At 40.6% G+C, this 23342-nt stretch overlaps 1 protein-coding gene across 2 annotated transcripts; it reads left to right on the plus strand.

Annotated features, from left to right (window-relative positions):
* Positions 1–1565: 1565 nt before the first annotated feature.
* On the plus strand, positions 1566–21561 carry SARAF (store-operated calcium entry associated regulatory factor). 2 transcript variants are annotated; one of them, XR_014063165.1, is made up of 6 exons: positions 1566–1822; positions 12090–12268; positions 15736–16153; positions 18012–18141; positions 19091–19237; positions 20751–21561. XR_014063165.1 is itself a non-coding variant. In XM_081523549.1 (6 exons), exons 1-6 carry the CDS (start codon positions 1738–1740, stop codon positions 20774–20776), a joined length of 990 nt encoding a protein of 329 aa, XP_081379675.1. In that variant the 5' UTR covers positions 1566–1737; the 3' UTR covers positions 20777–21561. The 2 variants fall into 2 exon arrangements, 1 of the variants encoding a protein (XP_081379675.1); XM_081523549.1 differs by having other exon boundaries at positions 19086–19237.
* Positions 21562–23342: the final 1781 nt, after the last annotated feature.

Here is a 23342-nt window from a genome sequence, read left to right on the forward strand (position 1 = left end):
GTTAAATTCACCCATTCCAGTCCATCTTAGTTCGCTGATTCCTAGAATGTCGACGTTCACTCTTGCCATCTCCTGTTTGCTCCAAAATCACTGTAGATGGTGATTGCAGCCATGAAATTAAAAGACGCTTACTCCTTGGAAGGAAGGTTATGGCCAACCTAGATAGCATATTTAAAAGCAGAGACATTACTTTGCCAACAAAAGTCCGTCTAGTCAAGGCTGTGGTTTTTCCAGTGGTCACGTATGGATGTGAGAGTTGGACGATGAAGAAAGCTGAGTGCCGAAGAATTGATGCTTTTGAACTGTGGTGTTGGAGAAGACTTGAGAGTCCCTTGGACTGCAAGGAGATCCAATCAATCCATCCCAAAAGAGATCAATCCTGGGTGTTCATTGGAAGGTCTGATGTTGAAGCTGAAACTCCAATACTTTGGCCACCTCATGCGAAGAGTTGACTCATTGGAAAAGACCCTAATGCTGGGTAGGATTGGGGGCGGGAGGAGAAGGGGACGACAGAGGATGAGATGGTTGGATGGCATCACCGACTCGATGAACATGGGTTTGGGTAGACTCCGGGAGTTGGTGATGGACAGAGAGGCCTGGCGTGCTGCAATTCATGGGGTCGCAAAGAGTCGGACACGACTGAGCGACTGAACTAATGGTGTCGCACTCATTGTAAAAGACCCTGATTCTGGGAAAGATTGAAGGCAGGAGGAGAAGGGGATGACAGAGGATTGGCATCACTGACTTGATAGATGTGAGCTTGAGCAAGCTCTGGGAGTTGGTGATGGCCAGATAAGCATGGTGTGCTTAAGTCCATGGAGTCGCAGAGTCTGACACGACTGAGCCACTGAACTGAACTGAACTGAATGGTGTCACAAAGAGTCGAAGCGTGCGACTAACATTTAATGGAACACAAATCTTGCACCAGATACCATGCTGGGGGCTGAAGATATAAAGTTGAGTAAGGCACAGTAACGTCTGTTGGGAAGGTTATTAAGGTTTTATAAATACATAATTGACTAGAGTTAGACTTTGCCTGAGGCTTCCCTAGTAGCTCAGCTGGTAAAAGAATCCGCCTGCCATGCAGGAGACCCCGGTTGCATTCCTGGATAGCAAAGATCTCCTGGAGAAGGGATAAACTACCCAGTCCAGTATTCTTGGGCTTCGCTGGTGGCTCAGACGGTAAAAAATCCGCCTGTAATGCGGGAGACCTGGGTTTGATCCCTGGGTTGGGAAGATCCCCTGGAGGAGGGCATGGCAACCCACTCCAGTATTCTTGCTTGAAGAATCCCCACGGACTGAGAAGCCTGGCAGGCTATAGTCAAAACAGACTCGAAAAGAGTCGGACACGATTGAGCGACTAAGCATAGCGGAGCACAAAGACTTTGCCTAATAATTGTTTCATTCTTCAACCACAGTACTTTCGCGCTAAACCCTCAGGCGGCCGGCCCTCAGGCCGCCTCACAGCCTGTGCGTCCGCCCTTGGCTCCGCCCCAACGGCGGCTCCCCGCCCACGCCCCGCCCACAGGGGCGACCACTCCGGTCCCCACACGCGGCGCAGCGGCAGTGACGTCAGAGTGGCGCACGGAGCGTTCCTGCGGCAGCGGCTCTGCGGCAGATCTTCCTTTCTCGGCGGCCCGAGCCACGGTTGTCAGTGCGTAGCGGCGCGGGGACTCTTGCAGCCCCGGTTCTGGCCCACGAGTGCCCGGCTGCCGCGCGCCGTCTTCACCTAGCGCCATGGCGGCGGCCGGACGCTGCGCTCTGTCCAGCCTTCTTTTGCTCCTGCTGGTCGTGGGCACAGCCCGGTGCTGGGACGAGCGCGGTGAGTGCCGCCCACACTCCCCCTTCCCTCTGCCTTCAGCCAGCGGAGGACCATGTCCGCTCGCCGCCCCTTGAGCCCTTCTTCCGTCGTTTCTCGTTTCCGTCCTCCTGCCTGTCCGGCGTGCGCTTCGCCGACGTCCTCCCGGACGGGTGGACTGTGGGGAGTGGGCGGGGCGGGACGATCCTGGCGTGGTTACCATTCCCTTCTCCCCTCCCTGGACTCCCGGAACGGGCCCACCTTCTCCTTTCGCGGGCTACAGCCCTTGTCCCCCGACTCTGGCTGGCAAGCTCGACCCTCGCCTGCGCGTCTTGTTTTGTTGTCAAGACTGTCTGACGTCATCGTCGCTGGCTGTTGTCTTGGCTGCCTGTTGCTATACCTGGCGATTCCCACAGCGCCCGCAGTGTCTGAGTCACACTTAGTGGACAGGCCGCAGACCTTGGAGGTAGATTGTTGTTGTTGTTGTTCAGTCGCTCAGTCGTGTCTGACTCTGCGACCCCATGGACTGCAGCACGCCAGGCTTCCCTGTTCTTCCATCTCCCGGAGTTTGCTCAAGCTCATGTCCGTTGAGTCAATGTTGCATTCAACCATCTCATCCTCTCTTGCCCCTTCTCCTCCTGCCTTCAGTCTTTCCCAGCATCAGGGTCTTTTTTCAGTGAGTTGTCTCTTTGCATCAGGTGGCCAGAGTATTGGAGCTTCAGCTTCAGCATCAGTCCTTCAGTGAATATTCAGGGTTGATTTCCTTTAGGATGGACTGGTTTGATCTCCTTGCTGTCCAGGGGGCTCTCAAGGTTAGCAGAGACATAGACTGTACTATTTATATGAACACAACTCATGCTGCTGCTTCTGACTGTTACAGTGAAGTCCACTGCGTTACATAAGCTTTTCTCATTGAATTAAAAAAAATATATTTTGGTGATGGTACATAATAAGTGATTTTTAAGAAAAAGTTATTTTATATCACTGTTATTAGAATTTTCTAACGACGTTTTATGGGAACAGTAATATTGCATATAATTAACATGTATGTGTGTATATATACACACAGACAGTTTTTCCAGTTGGTAAGTGATGCATGCTGTTAAATTGGAGTGATGTAAAAAATGATTTTCAAACAATGAAAACATCATTTTTGCTTTGCGGAGTAAAGATGTTAAATCATGGAAAGTGTACCAATATTGCAGTAGTGATTTGGTGATAGGAAATGACTGTTTTTAAACTTAAGGAACAGATTTATTTTTTTAAGCTTCTTATTTCTGTTTTTAAATGCTAAAAAGAGAAGATGTTATTTGTAAGTACTTGACTTTGAGTACTTCTTTGATGTTGATGTTTTACTAAAAAGTCAAGTTGGATTTAAATATACATTTTACATATGTATTTCTAGAAAGTTTTATATAGATAGGAGACTTTGATCAGAATCATAATTTATAAACTGTATTAAAACATTAATTAGTTGAATCTTCAATCCTTTCTTAAGAAGTGAGGTTTACAGATCAGTCAAGGGAATGCAAAAAAGGAACCAAATTTAAATCAATGGTGAACTGCTTCCTGGTAGCTCTTAGTCTGCCTGCTCTATAAAACTATTGTTCTGGAACAAAAGGCACCCAGATGTTTTCAGAGTAAACACAGTCTTAACTACTTGGCCTTAACTTTCTTTTGAGGAACTGTTTGTCTTTTGTTTGACTTTGAATGTACTTACATTGTCCTTAGCTAACACAAAGCAATAATATGCCCAGAAAAGAAAAAGTGTACCAGTTCTAAAGAGAGTACCTAAAAATTTTCAAAATTCTTTATTGAGCTACTTTGTATTTGTTATTCTTGTGGGTGTTGGATACATAGCAGTAAACAAACAGTGTTTTGCCCTGAAGGAGTTTATATCTGTTGAGAAATAGGTAATAAACAAATCAGGTAAAAAAGCGTGTTGTATTGTAAATAGTGGTATGTGTATGTGTATTCGGTATGGACTGTAGACCCCCAGGCTCCTCTCTCTGTGGAATTTTCCAGCCAAGAATACTGGAGTGGGTTGCCACTTCCTTCTCCAGGGATCTTCCTGACCCAAGGCATCGAACTTGCATCTCCTGCATTGGCAGGCAGGTTCTTTACCACTGGTGCCACCGGGGAAGCCTGAATAGTGGTGTGGACATTGATAAAAATAGGATAAGGAGGACAGGGACAGAGTGTGTAGGTAGAAGCAGGGAGTTTCAAAATATACATTAGTCAGGGAAGAAGTCACATTGAAGGTGATAACTGATGAGAAATCTGAATGGACGGGTGTGCTATGACCTGTATTTTATCTTATTCTATTCTGTCTAGTCGTGTCAGGAGGATCCCTTGGAGAAGGATTAGGCTACCCACTCCATTATTCATGGGCTTCCTGGTGTCTCAGACGATAAAGAATCTTCCTGCAATGTGGAAGACCTAGGTTCGATCCCTGGGTTGGGAAGATCCTCTGGAGGAGGGCATGGCAATCCACTTCAGTATTCTTGCCTGAAGAATCCCCATGAACAGAGGAGCCTGGCGGGCTACGGTCCATGGGGTCACAAAGAGTAGGACACGACTGAGCAGCTAAGCACAGGACACACACACACACGTGTGTGTGTGTGTATTTATATATATATATTTAATATGATCTGTATTTTAGAGGCTCAATCTGTCTGCTCCTTGGAAAACACCATAGCGGGTGAGGCTGTGGGGGAAGCTGGGAGGCCAGTGAAGTTTCAAGAGAGGTGATGGTTTGAGCCAGGGGAGAAGCAGTAGAATTGATGCGAGTGCTTGGCTTCCCACTTGTGTTGCATGTAGAAATGACAAGATAATCCTGCTGGACTAGACATGGGGTGGAAGGAAGAGAAAAGACAAAGATGACTTCAAGGGTTTTGGTCTGAGTGGCTAGAAGGATGGAATTAACCATTTCCTGAGATGTGGGATTGTGGGAGAATCAGGTTTGGGGGGTTCGGTTTTGTTCACCTTAAGCTTGAGACCTGTGAGTAAATTTCGATTTGTGAGTCTGGATTTCAGGGAACTCTGTGACCCTTGACTGATGTGGAGTAAGGTTTTGAGCATTTTGTTCTTAGACCTTGTCTTAGTTCAAGCTTCTGTAACAAAATACCACAGACTGGGTGGTAAGCAGCATTTATTCCTCGAATTCTGGAGGCTGAGAAGTCCAAGATCAAGGTGACAGCTTATTTGGTGTCTGGTGAAGCCCCTCTTCCTGCTCTGCAGATGGCTGTCCTGTTAGTGTTCTCACATTACAGAGCGGGGGTGGGGAGATGGGAGCCCTGGTCTCTTCCTATTCTTACAAGGGCACCGATCCCATCACTGGGGCTCAGTGCTCATGACCTCATATAGAACTAATTGCCCCTCAAAGGCCCTGTCTTCAAATGCCATCCGTTGGGGATTAGGGCTTCACATATGAATTTTGGGTGACACAAAACATAGCAAAGTTTAAGATCTCTAGGAGGAAAGATGCTGTAGAATTATGGTAATGAAAACCCATAGGTATGCATGTCGACTCTGTGCCACCCTATGGACTGCAGCTCGCCAGGCTCCTCTGTTCATGGGGATTCTCCAGGCAAGAATGGTGGAGTGGGTTGCCGTGCCCTCCTCCAGGGGATCCTCCCAACCCAGGGATTGAACCTGCTGCATCTCTTATGTCTCCTGCATTGGCACGAGAGGTTTTTTTTGTTTTTTTTTTTTTTTTTTACCACTAGTGCCACCTGGGAAGGCTAATATTTTTCATGCTTGATCTCCTATTATGTGTCAAGCACTCTGCTAGATAATTTTAGTAAATCATATCTAAGCTTCACAAACAGTTTTTTGGTTAATCTCATCTTCACTTTACTGGTAATTTCTATACAGGTAAGTAAAGTGACATGGCCAAAGTCATATAGCAAGTTGGTGGTGGGAATTTCATTCAGTGTTCTTTGCATTATCTCAACCTTTGTGCAACAAATTCAAGTTATTATTCCTGTTATTTAGTTTAGTAGTACTTTCTGATTTTTTAAACCATTGAACATTTTCATTGTTACGGTTTTTTATTTAGTAGGAGGTAGTATGGGTTTAATATACAATATTTTATTTTAGTGTAGTTCTGGGAAATTTAGATCTTTGGCTCATGTGGAATTAAGTTTTTATATAGTCTTAGGATTTTATTCTGGGGCTTCTCTGATGGCTCAAATGGTAAGGAGTCTGCCTGCAATGTAGGAGACCTGGGTTCAGTCCCTGGGTCGGGAAGATCCCCTGGAGAAGGGAACGGCAACCCACTCCAGTATTCTTGCCTGGAGAATCCCGTGGACAGAGGAGCCTGGCGGGCTACAGTCCATGGGGCCACAAAGAGTCAGACACGACTGAATGAAAATTTCTGTTTCTCTTTCTGTAGGTGGGTTTTATTCTAATTGTATAGTCAGTTATGACAAAACATTTATTAAAGAAGGCATCCTTTTTCCACTAAATTAAAAAGCCCACTTTATCTTGTATTGAAATTCCACATATATCTGGATTTATTTCTAGACTTTGTTTTGTTTCACAATTCACTAGTCTATTTCTATTCATACCATTTTGATTATTTTAATTTTATAGTAAGCTTTATCACCTGGTAAAGCAATGCCTTTTTTTTAAATTGATATATTGACTGACATTGTTTGTTTCAGGTGTCAACATATGTTTGGTATTTTTTTTTAGATTGTTTTCCGTTTAAAGTTGTTACAAAGTAATGGCTCTATTTCCTTGTGCTGTATAGTCTATGCTTTTAGCTTATTTAAGCAATGTATTCTTTTTCAGAACATTTTTTGGCTATTTATAGACATTAATTTTTCCAAAAGCCTGTAACATAATTTCTTTCTAGTTCCAAAGAAGCCCAGTTGGGCTCCTGGTTGGAAGTGCCTTAAATTTATTTAGGTTTTATTTATATATATTTTTTCTTATATAGATCACATATTGACCTTAAGTTTGTTGCTAGATATTTTATGGGTGTATATAGTAACTATATATACATATATAGTGTATATATATATGTAATTTGTCATATAAAAATAGAGTAATTTGTCAGTAATTTGAGATAGTCTTTAAATTTTCACCTGTCATTAGACATTACAGTTATAAGAAGAGCTTTGGCCTTTTGGTAACCTGACAAAATATCCAACCATCTTGTCAAATTCTCCTAATATAACAGAGTTGTCTTTTGGGAAGTTCTCTTGTATTTTGTAGGTTCAACAGCACTAAATAAAATGTTATTTCTTCTACTCTCTGTACCAAACATGACAGACAGTGTTTGATGATTATTCAAAAGCTCTTCTCTTCTTTCTTCTCCTTGTCTTTCCCCATGTACATACTGGAAAAGTCAAATACTCATTTTACTTGAATCTCTTAACACCAAGTGATCTTGTTAATCTACTGGAGGAATTCTGCGGAAAGTATCTTTAAGTTTTGATGGAAAATTATTAATCTTATTTCTGTTTTCTTTCAACCCTCTCTTTTTTAAAATGATGAAATACTTTAATATCAATTACAGGCCATAAGTAAATCCTTCCGTATAAACCTTTTTTAAATAAACTTTTCCTTATATAGTAAAAATAACATTACATCTAACAAAATTACCCCTAATTTCTTAATATCAACTGATTACGTATTCCATATTCAGATACCACAGTTGTTCCTAAAATGTCTAAGCTAGTTTGTTCAAACCTGGGCCCATTCTAGGACCATGAATCATGATCGAATTAGCCCTTAAGTCTTTTGAAAATATAGAAGGGTCTCTTTTTTTTCATGCCCCTGCTTTGCTGAAGGGATTGGGCCAGTTGTCCTTCAGAATATCCTACCTTCTAGATTCTGTTTTCTCATGGCATTGTTTTAGCTAGTAAACTGAATGCTAGGTTCAAAGGATTGATTAAATTCGTATTAGATACTTTGGGAGGTTACCTCCTAGAGATGGGGGGATACAGTCTGTCCTACCACTGGCAGTGCTGAGTGTGGCCAGCGGATTACAGTGGCTCTGGTTCTCCCTTGTGAAGTGGCATTTCCCCCCTCTTGTGGCTGGAAAGCACTCATGCAGTGTTACTTGGCATCATACCAATAGCCATTCGCTTAATGATTTTAAAACTAATTAGTCTGTATCTGAATCTGTTTCTTTAATGGGTTGTAAAATGATTTTTCTGTTACTTTCCTCTGCTTTTATTGACTGATATTCTTCAGTAAAGTTGAGATGATCTACTCTTTCTGATTATAGTTCTGGCTAGAGAGTCAGGATAAACATTTAATTTAAAATCTTTAATTACTAGTTTTCAAAGTAAGGAGGTGACTGATTGGTAACCACTCTAAGTATAGAGAAATGAGTTTTTGGCACAACAGACTGGTTCCGAATAGGAAAAGGAGTCCGTCAAGGCTGTATATTGTCACCCTGCTTATTTAACTTCTATGCAGAGTACATCATGAGAAACGCTGGGCTGGAAGAAACACAAGCTGGAATCAAGATTGCCGGGAGAAATATCAATAACCTCAGATATGCAGATGACACCACCCTTATGGCAGAAAGTGAAGAAGAACTAAAGAGCCTCTTGATGAAAGTGAAAGAGGAGAGTGAAAAAGTTGGCTTAAAGCTCACCATTCAGAAAACTAAGATCATGGCATCTGGTCCCATCACTTCATGGCAAATAGATGAGGAAACAGTGGAAACAGTGTCAGACTTTATTTTTCTGGGCTCCCAAATCAGTGCTGATGGTGATTGCAGCCATGAAATTAAAAGACGCTTACTCCTTGGAAGGAAGGTTATGACCAACCTAGATAGCATATTTAAAAGCAGAGACATTACTTTGCCAACAAAGGTCCGTCTAGTCAAGGCTATGGTTTTTCCAGTGGTCGTGTATGGATATGAGAGTTGGACGGTGAAGAAAGCTGAGCACTGGAGAATTGATGCTTTTGAACTGTGGTGTTGGAGAAGACTCTTGAGAGTCCCTTGGACTGCAATCAATCCATCCTAAAGGAGATCAGTCCTGGGTGTTCATTGGAAGGACTGATGTTGAAGCTGAAACTCCAATACTTTGGCCACCTCATGCGAAGAGTTGACTCACTGGAAAAGACCCTAATGCTGGGTAGGATTGGGAGCAGGAGGAGAAGGGGACGACAGAGGATGAGATGGTTGGATGGCATCACCAACTCGATGGACATGGGTTTGGGTAGACTCCGGGAGTTGGCGATGGACAGAGAGGCCTGGCGTGCTGCAATTCATGGGGTCGCAAAGAGTCGGACACGAGGGACTGAACTGAACTGAACTTGAATATTATTATGGATTCTTGGGTTTTCATAGGTTGAACATGATTTGCCAAGTACAGTGCCTGTCTTGCTGGTCCGTCTTGCTTTTGGTGTCTTAAGATCTTTCTAATCCCAAGATCATAAACATATTCTGTTGTGCTTTCTTCCAGTACTTTTAATGGGCTGTATGTCTTATGGTGAGTGTTTAACCATCAGGGATTAATTTTTATACATTGTGCATAGGATGATCAATTTTCCTAATCCTGTGGTAGTGTTTTTATTACTATAGGTTTAATAGATTTAATTGGGGCTTCCCTGGTAGCTCAATTTGTAAAGAATCTGCTTGCAATGCAGGAGACCCAGGTTTGATCTCTGGGTGGGGAAGATCCCCTGGAGAAGGGAATGGCAACTCACTCCAGTATTCTGGCCTGGAGAATCTCATGGACAGAGCCTGGTGGGCTATAGTCCATGGGGTCACAAAGAGTTGGACACAACTTAGTGACTAAACCACCACATAGGTTTGATTACATATATATTTTGTTAGCTGTAACCCAGTTTTCGTTTGTTACTGGGTTTTGGCTGTCTTTTTACTATTGTTTTATATGTTACTATTTTACATTTTTTTAATTTTGTTAAGAGAATGTGGCCAGTAAGTCTCAGCTTAATCTAATTTATTAAGCTCTTTTTGGTAAATAAGTATAAATAGGATATGTATTTGCTGACGTCAGGGAACATCTATGATTAGGTGGAAAATCATGTGAAGACTCATGTGCACTGTATGATTCAATTTTATAAAAATAAACAAGAATCAAAACAGCCTCTGTATATGTATCTGTTTGTGTGAGCAAGAAGCTACTTACCATGCTGCTAGTTTTGGTTATAGAAATATGAAATTGGAGGAAGAGTGGATCTCTCATTTTAAAGGGAAAACAAGTTACTTTTAGACTTTAAAAAACTAAAAAATACATATATATTTCACAACTATAGATGAGTTGGGGAGACGATCTAGGGATGTAGCTTCATCTCAAGTTTCCATGGACTGCTATTCAAGAGTAGTTTCCGTGGACTACTGTTCAAGAGCTGCCATTTCTTGTTCCTTTTAGAGATTCCATTATGTGTGTCAGGTTGGTTCTCGGTTTTCCCTCTTGCCGGTTTGGCATTTGACTTATGCTCAGGACTAACTAATAGTCCGGGGCTTCCCTGATAGCTAGATTGGTAAAGAATCCACCTGCAATGCAGGAGACCCCAGTTTGATTCCTGGGTTAACAAGATCTGCTGGAGAAGGGATAGGCCACCCACTTCAGTGTTCTTGGGCTTCCCTTGTGGCTCAGCTGGTAAAGAATCCGCCTGCAATGCGGGAGACCTGGGTTCGATCCCTGGGTTGGGAAGATCCCCTGAAGAAGGGAAAGGCTACCCACTCCAGTATTCTGGCCTGGAGCATTCCATGGACTATATAGTCCATGGGGTCACAAAGAGTCGGACAAGACTGAGTGACTTTCACTTTCACTAGTCTGTCTGCTTTCACCTTCCAGAATTCTGTTGCCATCTCCTTTTCTGTTTTGCCTCACTTTGTTTATTCACGTCATCAAGACAATTCGTTTATTGTACTTTCAGTGGAATTTGAGAGGCAGCACATTCTGCTAATTTGACAGGTTGAATATAGGGAATTGGGTGCTAACATAGTGGTAGAAAGCGATGCCTGCTTCATCTGTAGCAGGGAACAATAGGTGGCTTCCATCAAGCCTCCTGGCATCCACAAAGCTAATTATGAGGCAGTGGACAGTGTCAGAAAAACCCTGAGCCCTGTGCCTGCCTGCTGGCCAGAGCGTGGTCTGAGTTGAAGCTCTGCCCTCCGGGTCTTGCTCAAGTCCCCCCGGTTGACAGAACCGAGATCACTTTCGGAACTGTAGCTTTAAGAGGTTTTAGGAGTCTTTTAGCTTTGCAAGAAGTTGTACAAGTTTGAGGGAAAAATGGATGTTGAGTGAATCAATCCACAGTCTCTTCCATCATAATCCAAGGATGATAAGTAGGAAGATTTTTCATTTTCCAGTAACACTTCAAAACTAATTTGTGTACATCAATGCTGGACTTAATTTCCTTGTTTTGCGTCTTTTTCAACTGCTTTGTCAGTTTGATTTTTAATTTTGTAAGATAATGTAACTGTTTCTAACTTTTTAAAATTTTGAAATAGTTAAAATATTTAAATGCACAGAAGTATACAAGGAAAATCCCATATCCTCACCACCCAGTTTTATTGAGTCTTCACATTTTACTATATTTGCAGCAAGTCTCTTCCCACCTGCAAAGTAATAAAACATTAGAGATAGAGGGCTAAAGTCTCTTATCTCCCTCTCTCCTCAGAGATACTCTGCTATTTAGTCATTCCTATGTGTGTTTTCATATATTATTATATACATGTATAGACATTAAGTAGTGCTGTGTTGCCAGTTTTCAAGGTTCATGTAAAGCTATCCTGCTAAACATTCTACAACGTGCATTTTGCTTGAGATGTTTTTACTGTTTCTATTGTGAGACATGAATTCTAGTTCACTCATTTTAACTGCTGTAGATTTTGGGACTAGGCCAAAATTGTATTAAACCATTTACCCATTGACAAACATTCAAGTCATCAAATATGCTCCAGGAGCATTCGTGTATATTTTTTGCTTTTTAAATTAACCATCAATATTGTCATACAGTAGTACAGCATTTCAGGGTAATGTACTTTTGCCTTTGATTTGCAGAAATTATGTAGAACTTACATAATATAGAAGCTGGTTAGGGGGCGTCCATCCTGAAATGAAGGGAGGCCTCAAAGGTGTGACTTCCTGAATTTTGTTGGAAAGGTTGTTGTGATGGCTTTGGGATTTGGGAAACTCCTTCGACTACTCTTCCTTGGTCATCCTCAAAAGGCAAGAAAGACTCTTGACTTTTGAAAGTATTTCCTACCACAAGAGTTTGACTAGAACAAATCTTTCTATAGGACAAGATATTTACCATCTGTTTATCTGTGTTCTTACTATTTCAGACAGAATATTGCTGCGGGACATAAAAGCTCTCACCCTCTACTATGACCGTTATACCACTTCCCGGAGGTTGGATCCCATCCCACAGTTGAAATGCGTGGGAGGTACAGCTGGTTGTGACTCTTACACCCCTAAAGTCATACAGTGTCAGAACAGAGGCTGGGATGGGTATGATGTACAGGTAATATTGTTGTCGATGTCAGTCTAAATTGAATTTTTTTCAGAAAACTGTTTATTGAAACGTTGTTCAGTATTTTGGGCAAGCACATATAGAAAATCTAAGGTTACGCTAAAATATATAAATATAAATCAGTCATCCATTCTCTGGAAGAAAGCTTCTCCAAAAGAAATGAACTGCTTCTAAAGCCTGGAAATATTCATTGTAATTTTTATGCCATAACTTTTTTCTAAGACATTAGTAAGTTCTTAAAACTTTTCATATACTTGGCGGGTAGGGGGAAGATTTCTTTTGGTTGTTATTTTTCTGTCATTCCTCAAAAATACCAACCTACCCTTAAAAAATAACAATGATTATTAAGGCATTGTAGATTGTAAGTAGTGGGGTTACATGTGTCGCTATTATGCTTCAAATGCTTGACTTTAAAGTTGTTTTTGAACTGAGGGTGGTTACTTCTGAGTGAAAACATTTCACTGGGCTTTGTTTATTGTCTTTAAGTCTCTCGTATTTTGTCCTTAGGCTCAACCATCTCCTTGAAGTTCCAGAATTTACTGTCCTTTAGAAATGGAATAGATTTTATTAAGTGAATTCAGTTTAAATCAATACTACTAGGTTTCTAGTTTGTATCCTACCTGCTTTCAAAAAGGACCCAAGATGGTTGGTCATCTGGCAAGAAACTTGTGTTGACAGTTTACTGTTCCATCAGAGTGATAGTCTTATTGATAAAATCTTTAGCCAAGTTTATGCAGTTCAGGGAGAGAGTTCTTATTTGTTGGTGATACTTGTTTCACAATACTTTTTTATAGTCTTGCTAACTGAACCATGGAATCTTCGGGTTAAAGCTGAAATTTTACTTTTGTATTACTTTTCAGTCTTGATGGAAAAAAGATACTATCAGTAAAGTCATTCACTAAATGTATATTAAGTAGTATAATACAAAAATGAATGCTGGAGTCACAACCCCTGAGAACCTCTCTTCCTAGTAGAAAATATGAGACAAGCGCTCACATTACATCTAGGTGCCAACAAAGCATTGTAAAGTCATGTGTTGTTGCAGGGATTGGGGAAGACTTCAAGAAGAAAAGTATAATGTACTGTGTTATAAGGAATGGTAAGATTTTCAGAGCTGAAGAGATAGGGAAGGGACTGAATGGCACAGCAAAGAAATCTAGAGGCTGTCATACATCGACTTGCGTTTAGTAGCAGGAGAGAGCCTCTTTTAACTTAGAGTTTAAATATAATTAAAAGCCACTTCTAGTATATGCTGTTAAGGAAATGACAATTAACAAGAAATATCAATAAAGATTGAGTTTGTCTTATTTACCTAAGTCAGCAAGCTTTTAAATCTTCCTCCAAATAAAATTATTTTAAAAATGGAGTAATGTAGCAACAATAGCACAATAGAAAAATTGTATGTTATATTATCCAAATTAAAAACTTTTAGTCTTCCAGAAAGTGAAAAGGATGTATACAAAAGGAGAAACCTTTTGCAGTCATATATCTGATTGGGAACTTGTGTCCAGAGTATGTGAAGAACTGCTACAGCTCAGAAGACAGATAACCAAATTTAAAAGTGGATAAGGCATCTAACTAGACATTTCTCTAAAGAAGATACTCAGATGGTCAATAAACATGTGAAAAAAAATGTTCCGCATCATTAGCTGTCAGGGAAATGTAAGTTAAAAACCTCAGTAAAATACCAGTTCATACCCAACAGGATGCCTGCAATCAAAAAGACATAATAACAAATGTCAGTGAGGATGTGAGAGACTCTTATACACTGTTGTTGGGAATGTGAACGGGTATAGCCACTTTGAAAAACTGGCAGTTTCTCCAAAGTTTGAGACATAGAGTTACCGTATGCCCCAGTCATTCCACTCCTAGGTGTTCACCCAAGAGAACTGGAAACATGTGTCAACATAGAAACATACTAAATGTTTGCAGCAGCATTATTCACAAAAGCCAAAAAGTAGAAACAACCCAAATGTCCATCGGTGATGAATGAATAAACAAAATGTGGTATTTCCATATGATGGAATATTTCTGAGCCACAACAAGGAATGAAGTGCTGATTCATGCTACATGTGTGAACCTTGAAAACATTCTGCCAAGTGAAAGAAGCTAGTCACATAGGACCACATATTGTATGTTTCCATTTACATGAAATGTTCAGAATAGGGGAATCCTTACAGACAGATTGGTGGTTGCCTAAAGTTGGGAGACTGGCAGGGAAACGGAGTGACTGCTCGTGGAGATGAGATTTCTTTTGGGGGTGATGAGAGTATTCCAAAGTTGGTTGTGGTGATAGCTGCACAGCTCTGTGAATATACTACAAACCAATGAAATATGTATAGTATGTGAATTATATATGAATAAAGCTGTTACAATGTATCTGAAGTTGGAGAGAGGAAGATACTGTCCAGAAAAAGAGAAAAGCAACAGAACCAATCAGATATATTTTAGCTTACGTTTTTTAAAAAAAAAGTTGTTAGAGAAGCATTCAGCTGAAAATAGTTAAAAAATTCAAACTAGGCCTGGACTTTTTTTTAAGCTGCAAAGTTTTGAGGCTAGCATAGATTCTTTTTGCGTTTTTCTAAGTATCTTTAGAAAAAGCTTTAATCAAATTGCTTCTTGGATTGGACCTTGGGAATGGTAGTTCATGGTTTTTATAGAATTTGTATGGAAAGTTTTTCTCAGAAGGTTATATACTATCTCTAATGCTGTATGGAGCTACCAGGTACTCATATATGATGCTGATTTTTGAACCTTAATGTTTTAAAAAACCTCTTTTTAAAGAAAGCTTCTTCAACAACAGTGATTAAAAAGTTGACATTTTAAAAAATTTGCTTAAAATTTATAAATTAGGGAAGGTTTAATAGGTACAAAAGAATTCTTCACATCTATATGTAAGAAATAAGGCATAGTAATAAATGAGCACTTCTGTACCCACCACCTAGCTTCAGTAGAACGTGAACATCACCAATATCTTTGAAGCCCCTAGTTTGCCCTCCCCCAGCACAGAAATACTTGTTCTGAATTTTGTTTATCATTCCCTTGCTTCATTTTGTTTTTTGGGCTTCTCTGATAGCTCAGTTGGTAAAGAATCCGCCTGCAATGCCGCAGACCCTGGTTTGATTCTTGGGTTGGGAAGATCTTCTGGAAAAGGTATAGGCTACCCAGTCCAATATTCTTGGGCTTTCCTTGTGACTCAGCTGGTAAAGAATCCTCCTGCAATGTGGGAGACCTGGGTTCGATCCCTGGGTTCGATCCCTGGGTTGGGAAGATCCCCTGAAGAAGGGAAAGGCTACCCATTCCAGTATTCTCTCCCAGAGAATCCCATGGGGTCCATGGGGTTGCAAAGAGTCAGACACGACTGAGAAACTTTCACTCACTCATACAGCCCAAATAATGTATATTGAGTGAAAAAAAAAATCTTATTCTAATAACCTGTTTCTACTTTTTCTTCATAGTGGGAATGTAAGACCGATTTAGATGTCGCATACAAATTTGGAAAAACTGTGGTGAGCTGCGAAGGCTATGAATCCTCTGAAGACCAGTATGTACTTAGAGGTTCCTGTGGCTTGGAGTATCAGTTAGATTACACAGAACTTGGCCTGAAGAAATTGAGAGAGTCTGGAAAAGAGCATGGCTTTAACTCATTCTCTAACTATTATAATAAGTTGTACTCCCCAGAGTCTTGTAGCCTCAGTGGAGTGGTTACCATCGTGGTGCTGCTTGCTATTGCCTTTGGAGTTTATAAATTCTTCCTCAGTGATGGTCATGAGTCACCTCCACCATATTCTGAGTATCCTCCATATTCCCATCGTTATCAGAGATTCACCAACTCGGCCGGGCCTCCTCCTGCAGGGTTTAAGTCTGAGTTCACAGGTATGTTTCCCTAGGCAGTGGCAGTAAGTAAGGTAGAAGTCGGAATCCTGTGATGGTTTCTGAAGTAGAAAAAGGCTCACATTGGGAAACCAAAGCAGATTTGTCTTCTTATTTTTCGCTTTTGACTTCTTTTACCTCTTCAGTTTTCTCTTTAAGTCAGTTGTGATTACTATTTTAAGGATGCATGATTAAATGATAAATTATCTAGTCAGACTTGATTAGACTTGTTAATAACCTTGAAGTCTGTTTCATACCATATACAAAATTTTATTCATTAAATATTACAGACTTCAACATAAAAGGTACAACAATTAGGTTTCCAGAAGAAACATAGGAAAATATTTGTCGTGATAGGCAAAAATGTCTTTGAGTACAAAAAATACCAGCCAAAAAGAAAAGATGGGTAAGCTAGATTAAATTAAGAGTGTCTAGTCATCTAAAAACAACTTTTAAGAGAGTGAAAAGGCAAGCCACAGACTGGGAGAAGGTATTTGTAAAACGTATTTCCAACAGAGAACATGTATCTACAATAAAGAACTCCCATAAATAGAGAAAAGACAGACAGCTGAAGTTTTTTAGTGGACAGAGGATCTGAACAGCTTTTTTAAAATTATTATTATAGTAAAAGAAGATATCCAGATGTCCATAAAAATTTGAAAAGGTGCTTAGCATCATTCATCTTCAGGAAAATGCAGATTAAAACCTGAGTTCTTAATTAACCACCATTTAATCATAATGGCTGACATTAAAAGGGCAGACTACCAAGTAATGGCAAGGATGTAGTTAACTGGAACTTGCTGGAAGAGGTTAAAATGATAAAGCACTATGGAAAACTGTCAGTATCTATTGAAACTAGACACACGTCACCCAGTGACCCAGCAGTTTCATTCCGAGATGCACACCTAAGAGAAATGCACATATGTGCACAAAAAGATGTGCATAGGAATGCTCAGGACAGTTTATTCATAGCAGCGAGAAACTAGAAATAGAATGTCCGTAAACATTAGGATGAGACAAATTGTTTTTTTTTTTCTCATTAGAGTACTATAGAAAAATTAGAAAAAACGAAAACAAAACTTATACATGCAGTGGTGAAGGTAGACTCTCATGGACATAATATATAGCAGACGCAGAAAAATATCTCTGTATGATTTTGTTTATAAAAAGTTCAAGACAGGGTAAAGCCAAAGTATAGCGAGAGAAGTCAGAGTCGGCTTCTCTCTGACGTGGGAGTTGTCATGAGGGAGTCTCTGGGTGCTGGAAAGGTTTTACTGATGTGGGGAGTGGTTACACGCATGGGTAGTACATGCAAATTTATTATACATAGGATTAGCTGTAAGAGCTGTACGCATAGGATTAGTGCCTTCTTCTATGTATATCATACAGCAGTTTAAGAAACCTTCCTCTGAACAGAAGATATTTTTTGGGTCTCTTTAAAGACCTGACTTCCCAACTAACAAATACCCTTCACTTGGATTCCTCCACTAGACACTCAGGTACAGCCCTCACCTGGCGCTTCTGGAGATGCCCACAAGGTAGAAGGGAAGTAACTCGGACACGTGTGGTTGTCTTCCAGTAGCTGATCTGGAGCAGGGCGGATGTGACCTTTCAGGAAGAAACCACCTTCCACTGTCCTAAAACACATCCCTCCTCCTCCATGGGTGTGGGAAAAGGAGGCACTTCTTAGTTATAAGAATGTTTTATGAGTACATTTTTTTAATATAACTTGTTTATAACTTGAGACCAAAGTATTATTATTAAATCATACAGATGAAGCAACTGAAATGTTATATTTTACCTTTAGTTTATAGGCGATGATTTGTTTAAGAGAGGATACATAAATCATTTTTATTTCCAGGACCGCATGGTGCAGCTGCCGGTTTTGGCAGTGCTTTCACCGGACAACAAGGACATGAGCATTCAGGACCTGGGTTCTGGACTGGCTTGGGAACAGGAGGGATATTAGGATACTTGTTTGGCAGCAACAGGTAGGCTTTGCATTTATCTTATCTGATCTTTAATTCAGCCTTTCTTTAGAGGTTTCTTTGTCTTGTAAATTTGACTGGATTTGTTAAGGAAGTAAATTCTGGTGACATTACCCTGTTAAATCAGATTCTCTGGGGGTGGGGAAGGAATGCTGTCTGTGCTTCCATCAGTGTTACATGTCTTGTTTTCCTTCACATGCTTACAGATACGAGATAGGAGAAAGATGTTGATATCTGAGAAGGCAGGAAAGAACACAGCATTTGGGGCACAATTGGCATTCTCCTTAGTTGGAGAATGACAGAAGCAAGGGTCGAAAGAGCTTGGGACCCATTTTTTTTTAATGTCTTCAGTGTTAACTGTACTTTAAGTTTATATTGTATTTGAGTGTGAATTCAGAAAGGAGCCTTTATTCATGTCATTTTCTTCCTTCATAGCAATGACCATAACAAGGGCAGAAGTATAAAACAGTATTTATTTCATGTTAATCCTCATGTGGTGGGCTTCCCTGGTGGCTCAGTGGTAAGGAATCCACCTTCCAGTGCAGGAGACGTGGGTTCGATGCTGGGTTGGGAAGATCCCCTGGAGAAGGGAATGGCAACCCACTCCAGTATTCTTGCCTGGAGAATCCCATGGACAGAGGGGCTTGATGGACTATATAGTACGTGGAATTTTCCAGGCCAGAATACTGGAGTGGGTAGCCTATCCCTTCTCCAGGGGATCTTCCTGACCCAGGAATTGAACCGGACTCTGCTGTATTGCAGGCCGATTCTTTACCAAAGAGTTGAACACGATTTATCGACTAAATAACAACAACAAATCCTCATGTACCAGAAACACTATGGAAAAAAACACTTGATAAAAATTGTTTCCTGATGGTTTAGGAACAGGAAGGGATTTAAAAATCATAGTCACAAGGAAAATGCCTGCCCTGCTTTTTTCCGTCTAGAGCAGCAACCCCCTTTTCAGACTCGTGGTACCCGTCCTATCCTCCGTCATACAGCAGCACGTGGAATAGCCGGGCTTACTCACCACTTCGGGGAGGTCCTGGAAGCTCTTCAGCATGTTCAAGCTCAGAGCCAAGAACCAGAACAGCATCAGGTAAGAGCAAAAATCAGGAAGTTCCTGTTCAGTAGAGTACAGAAGTAATTTGGACCTTACTATGATTATATATTTAGCAGTTATGGTTTATGTGGTATACCCGCCAGAAATATTAATTGCATAATTAATTGAGATAAAAATATAATTCAGATTCATTCTTTCCTTCCACTTCTCTTTAAAACTCAAACAGGAATTTTGTTTAGAGACTCACTTCTACTACTAGTCAGGGTTTTAAGTTAAACCTTCCTGAATATTGGTATTCATCTATGTTTAATTCTGTTAAATCTCTGCTGCTGCTGCTGCTGCTGAGTCGCTTCAGTCGTGTCCGACTCTGTGCGACCCCATAGACGGCAGCCCATCAGGCTCCGCTGTCCCTGGGATTCTCCAGGCAAGAATACTGGAGTGGGTTGCCATTTCCTTCTCCAGTGCATGAAAGGGCAAAATGAAAGTGAAGTCGCTCAGTTGTGTCCGACTCTTAGCGACCCCATGGACTGTAGCCTACCCGGCTCCTCCATCCATAGGATTTTCCAGGCAAGAGTACTGGAGTGGGGTGCCATTGCCTTCTCCGTGTTAAATCTCTAGGGGTCCTTTAAGCTCTAAAGTGGGAATTTTCTAGGTAGAAGGCTGAACATTTCAGTTTAGTAAAGCTCAATAAAAATGTATTGAGCCATTCTTCAATTTACATTATTGTTAAAAATATGTTTATTGCAGTTGCTAAGAGAAAACTTTGTAAAGAAGCAGAGATGAGATATATATAAAAAAATTACTTGGGGTTAAGCATCCAGCTAATTAGCAGAGAATGGGGGTAGTGGATGATGAAGCAATAATAGATTGCTATGGGTTGGATTTTTCTTCTCTTAGCAGAGGGTAGAAGTTACAGAACAGTGAATAATTCTTGAAATTAGGAGAATAGAAAACTCATTCTCCGTGGAAACAAGAATTGTAAGAAATCATATATATCAATTAGAAAAGAAATTTTTCTTCTTACATGAAGAAAATCATAAACATTAGCAAATAACTTACAGGAAAGTCTGAAAAAGAATGAGAACAGATGGAAACACTTGTGGTCTTGTAACATGTTAGCCTGTGTGTGTGTGTTGACTAGGTAACATTTACCATCAAAAGTCCATAACCCTCCCCCAGGTTACTTCTGTTCACCACTGGAGTCATGAGAGGCAGCAGGGCCTAGGCTTGAGTGGCCTCTCTGCCGTTTGGCTTAGACTTTGAGAATCGCCTGTACTATGTCAGGCCACCGCTAGAGAACACATCTTTGGTTTCCTGATTAAAAGTTATTCCCAGCAACTGTGATGCTGATGGGAAGACTGGAAGGGCTGGTGAGGGGCTGGGGTGGATGCTCTGTGTCCTGCACAGCCCTGGACCACAAGCTCCTTCTCTTCTTCCCTCATATCTCTTAACCATTTGCTGACAGTAATGTGTATTACTGTTTGTCATTTTATAAGCAGTTCTAGTGCATTTAAGAAAACTAATATGAAATTTGCTCTTCTCCTTCTAGGATATGGTGGAACCAGAAGACGATAAGAAAGTAAAAAGTTGGGGTCAAACACTGGGCGCAAAAGTTCTGATGTTTCATCACTTTCTCTTATAAAACGTGCTCCCTACTAACAGCTGGGGAAAGGGAAATATGCAAAAGTTCTGTGGTGTTTTGCCTTGTATGGCTTTCTGTATTCTGTTATTTGAGGCTAAGAGTTGACATATGACAGAATGCTTATGTAGACAACTGTATGTTTGTGTAACACGCAGATGTGCATTATATTTGAAAGTGATGACTCCTGTGGAATGCTAAGAATGTATTGTGTAATTTCTAAAACCTGTGATGCCCTAAGAATAAGGATGAAGGCTTTATACTAGTAGACACTGAATCAGAAATGTTCAGTCTTAGGTGGTTTTAGTTGTTGATTCATTATATCATAGAAATGATAATGAGCTATTTGGTATGTATTATTGAATGTTTGCTGTTCTCCAAACATTTAAACCAAGCTTTGGACTACTAATTATACTTACCTGTATGTTTTGATCGCTTCTGAGCTCAGGAGCTTTGAATCTGTCAGTGGTGGGTGGGGTTCTGGTAAATGAGAATCACCTTTTTTTAGGAAAAAGTAGAAAATACGTATCTAGAAGGTTGTCATGAATGCCTGTGCTGACAAAAATGCTTGAAACCTCCATATTCATTTTTTAAAGAAGGAAAGTTCAAGTGCTTCAAAGTTTTCTAATAGCAGAAGCATGCAGTTTTCTGTGGAATCTCAAATGTTGTGTAGCAGTCTGTTTCAATGTTACATTAAAATGACAGAAAAAATAAAAACAAAGGGTTTTGTTTTTTCTATCAGCCTCTACACAAGTTGGCGTTACTTTTTTCCCAAAGGAAAAGGGATTCATGCAGAAATTCTTTCTCCCTAAACAGTAGTTTCCCGTGGTAGTCTTGCCTTAGCTACCCGTCACACACAAAACCTTAGTTCAGGAATTCCCAGTTATACTCATTAAACATCATTATTTTGCTGTGGAAGACAAGAACAGATTTGTGTTGTTATTATCACTACATACGCTACTAATTCTTAAAAATTTTTTTTCTTTTATTGAGATAATAGTTGATGTACAATACAGTGACTCACAATTTTTAAAGGTTATACTCCCCTTATTTTGTGTTGTTCAGTTGCTCAGTCGTGTCCAACTCTTTGTGACCCCGTGGACGGAAGCACGCCAGGCTTCCCTGTCCATTACCAACTCCCAGAGCGTGCTCAAACTCATGTCCATCGAGTCGGTGGTGCCATCCAACCATCTCATCCTCTGTTGTCCCCTTCTCCTCCTGCCTTCAATCTTGCCCAGCATTGGGGTGTTTTCTAATGAGTCACCTCTTCACATCAGGTGGCTTACTACTAATTTTTATATCTACAGTAGTCATTGTACCTTAACCAGTGGATTTCAGGATTCTTGCTTTTTTAAAATTCCTCCAGGCTTCTTGCTTCCTTGAAAATTATGGATTGGATAACTTTGGAAAGCAATGCCAGGTTGTATTTTTTCTGACATAGAATGGCTCATGGTATCGCCTAATCAAAAACTGTAATGAAGTCACCTGTCATGGCACAGAGAATCTAAAACTTCAAAATGTGTATTGGGAGCATTGGTTGCCACTGCCTAGCTTTTCCTAAATTCTTTTTTCCTTTCATCACTAGAGGGCAGTAATGCTCCACTATACAAAGTTAGTGGGCATTGAAGTCTACTTTGAATATTTTGTGGGCTGTAAACCTGCTGTAGACCTATTAGGGAGATAAGCTTCTCCCAGCCTGCTACCAGAATATAAGTGTTGCTTATATTACAGTTTTTCACACAAGATGTTTCTGACCTATTAGAACCAGAGACACTGGTCTCCCATTTTCAGTCACACAGGACTCAATTCTTTTCTGTATAAGAAAATAAATCCAGATTCGGATGACGTCTCATCTTTTTCACTGTTGCCACTCAGGTTCAAGTCACCATCATCTGTCACTCAGTGAGGTCTACGCTGATGGCTTGCATGCATTAGGATAGACCAGTAACAATCCCCAAGTCTGACTAGCTTAAATCAAACAAGTAGGGGTTTCTGCTCATCGCAGTTACTCAGGGATTCTGGTTGATTGGAGCCTCCTTCTGGCATGTTCTGCTGTGGCTGTCACAAGGGAAGGGTGTGTGGAGAATCACACACTATTCTTAAATGGCCAGATTTCCTCAAATTAACGATCACCTGTTCAAGAACATCAGAAACATCTATTGACTAAAGTTTTTGAGTTCCAACAGGACAAGCTTTTTAAAAATAAGACACCTCATTTGGCTTCACTTAAAAATATATGAAAGAAAAGTGAAAGTATTAGTCACTCAGTTGTGTTCGACTCTTCGACCCCACAGACTATATAGTTCACCAGGCTCCTCTGTCCATGGAATCCTCCAGGCAGGAGTACTGGAGTGGGTAGCCATTCGCATCTCCAGAGAATCTTGCCAATTCAGGGATCGAACCTGAGTCTCCCTCATTGCGAGCAGATTCTTTACCTGAGCCCTGGTCTGAGTCACCAGGGAGGCCCCAAAATATATGGGCATTATCTAAAGTATGAATTCC

Source organism: Giraffa tippelskirchi, chromosome 8 (genome assembly GCF_054371585.1).
Source record: "Giraffa tippelskirchi isolate mGirTip1 chromosome 8, T2T-mGirTip1v1.2.pri, whole genome shotgun sequence".
NCBI classification, from domain to species: domain Eukaryota; kingdom Metazoa; phylum Chordata; class Mammalia; order Artiodactyla; family Giraffidae; genus Giraffa; species Giraffa tippelskirchi.

Excerpts from the sequence above, each read along its gene's own strand:
- SARAF (XM_081523549.1), top strand. The coding sequence starts at position 1,738 with ATGGCGGCGGCCGGACGCTGCGCTCTGTCCAGCCTTCTTTTGCTCCTG. Across the intron at positions 12,269-15,735 it reads GGGATGGGTATGATGTACAG|TGGGAATGTAAGACCGATTT; the intron begins GTAATATTGTTG and ends TTTTCTTCATAG. Across the intron at positions 16,154-18,011 it reads GTTTAAGTCTGAGTTCACAG|GACCGCATGGTGCAGCTGCC; the intron begins GTATGTTTCCCT and ends TTTTATTTCCAG.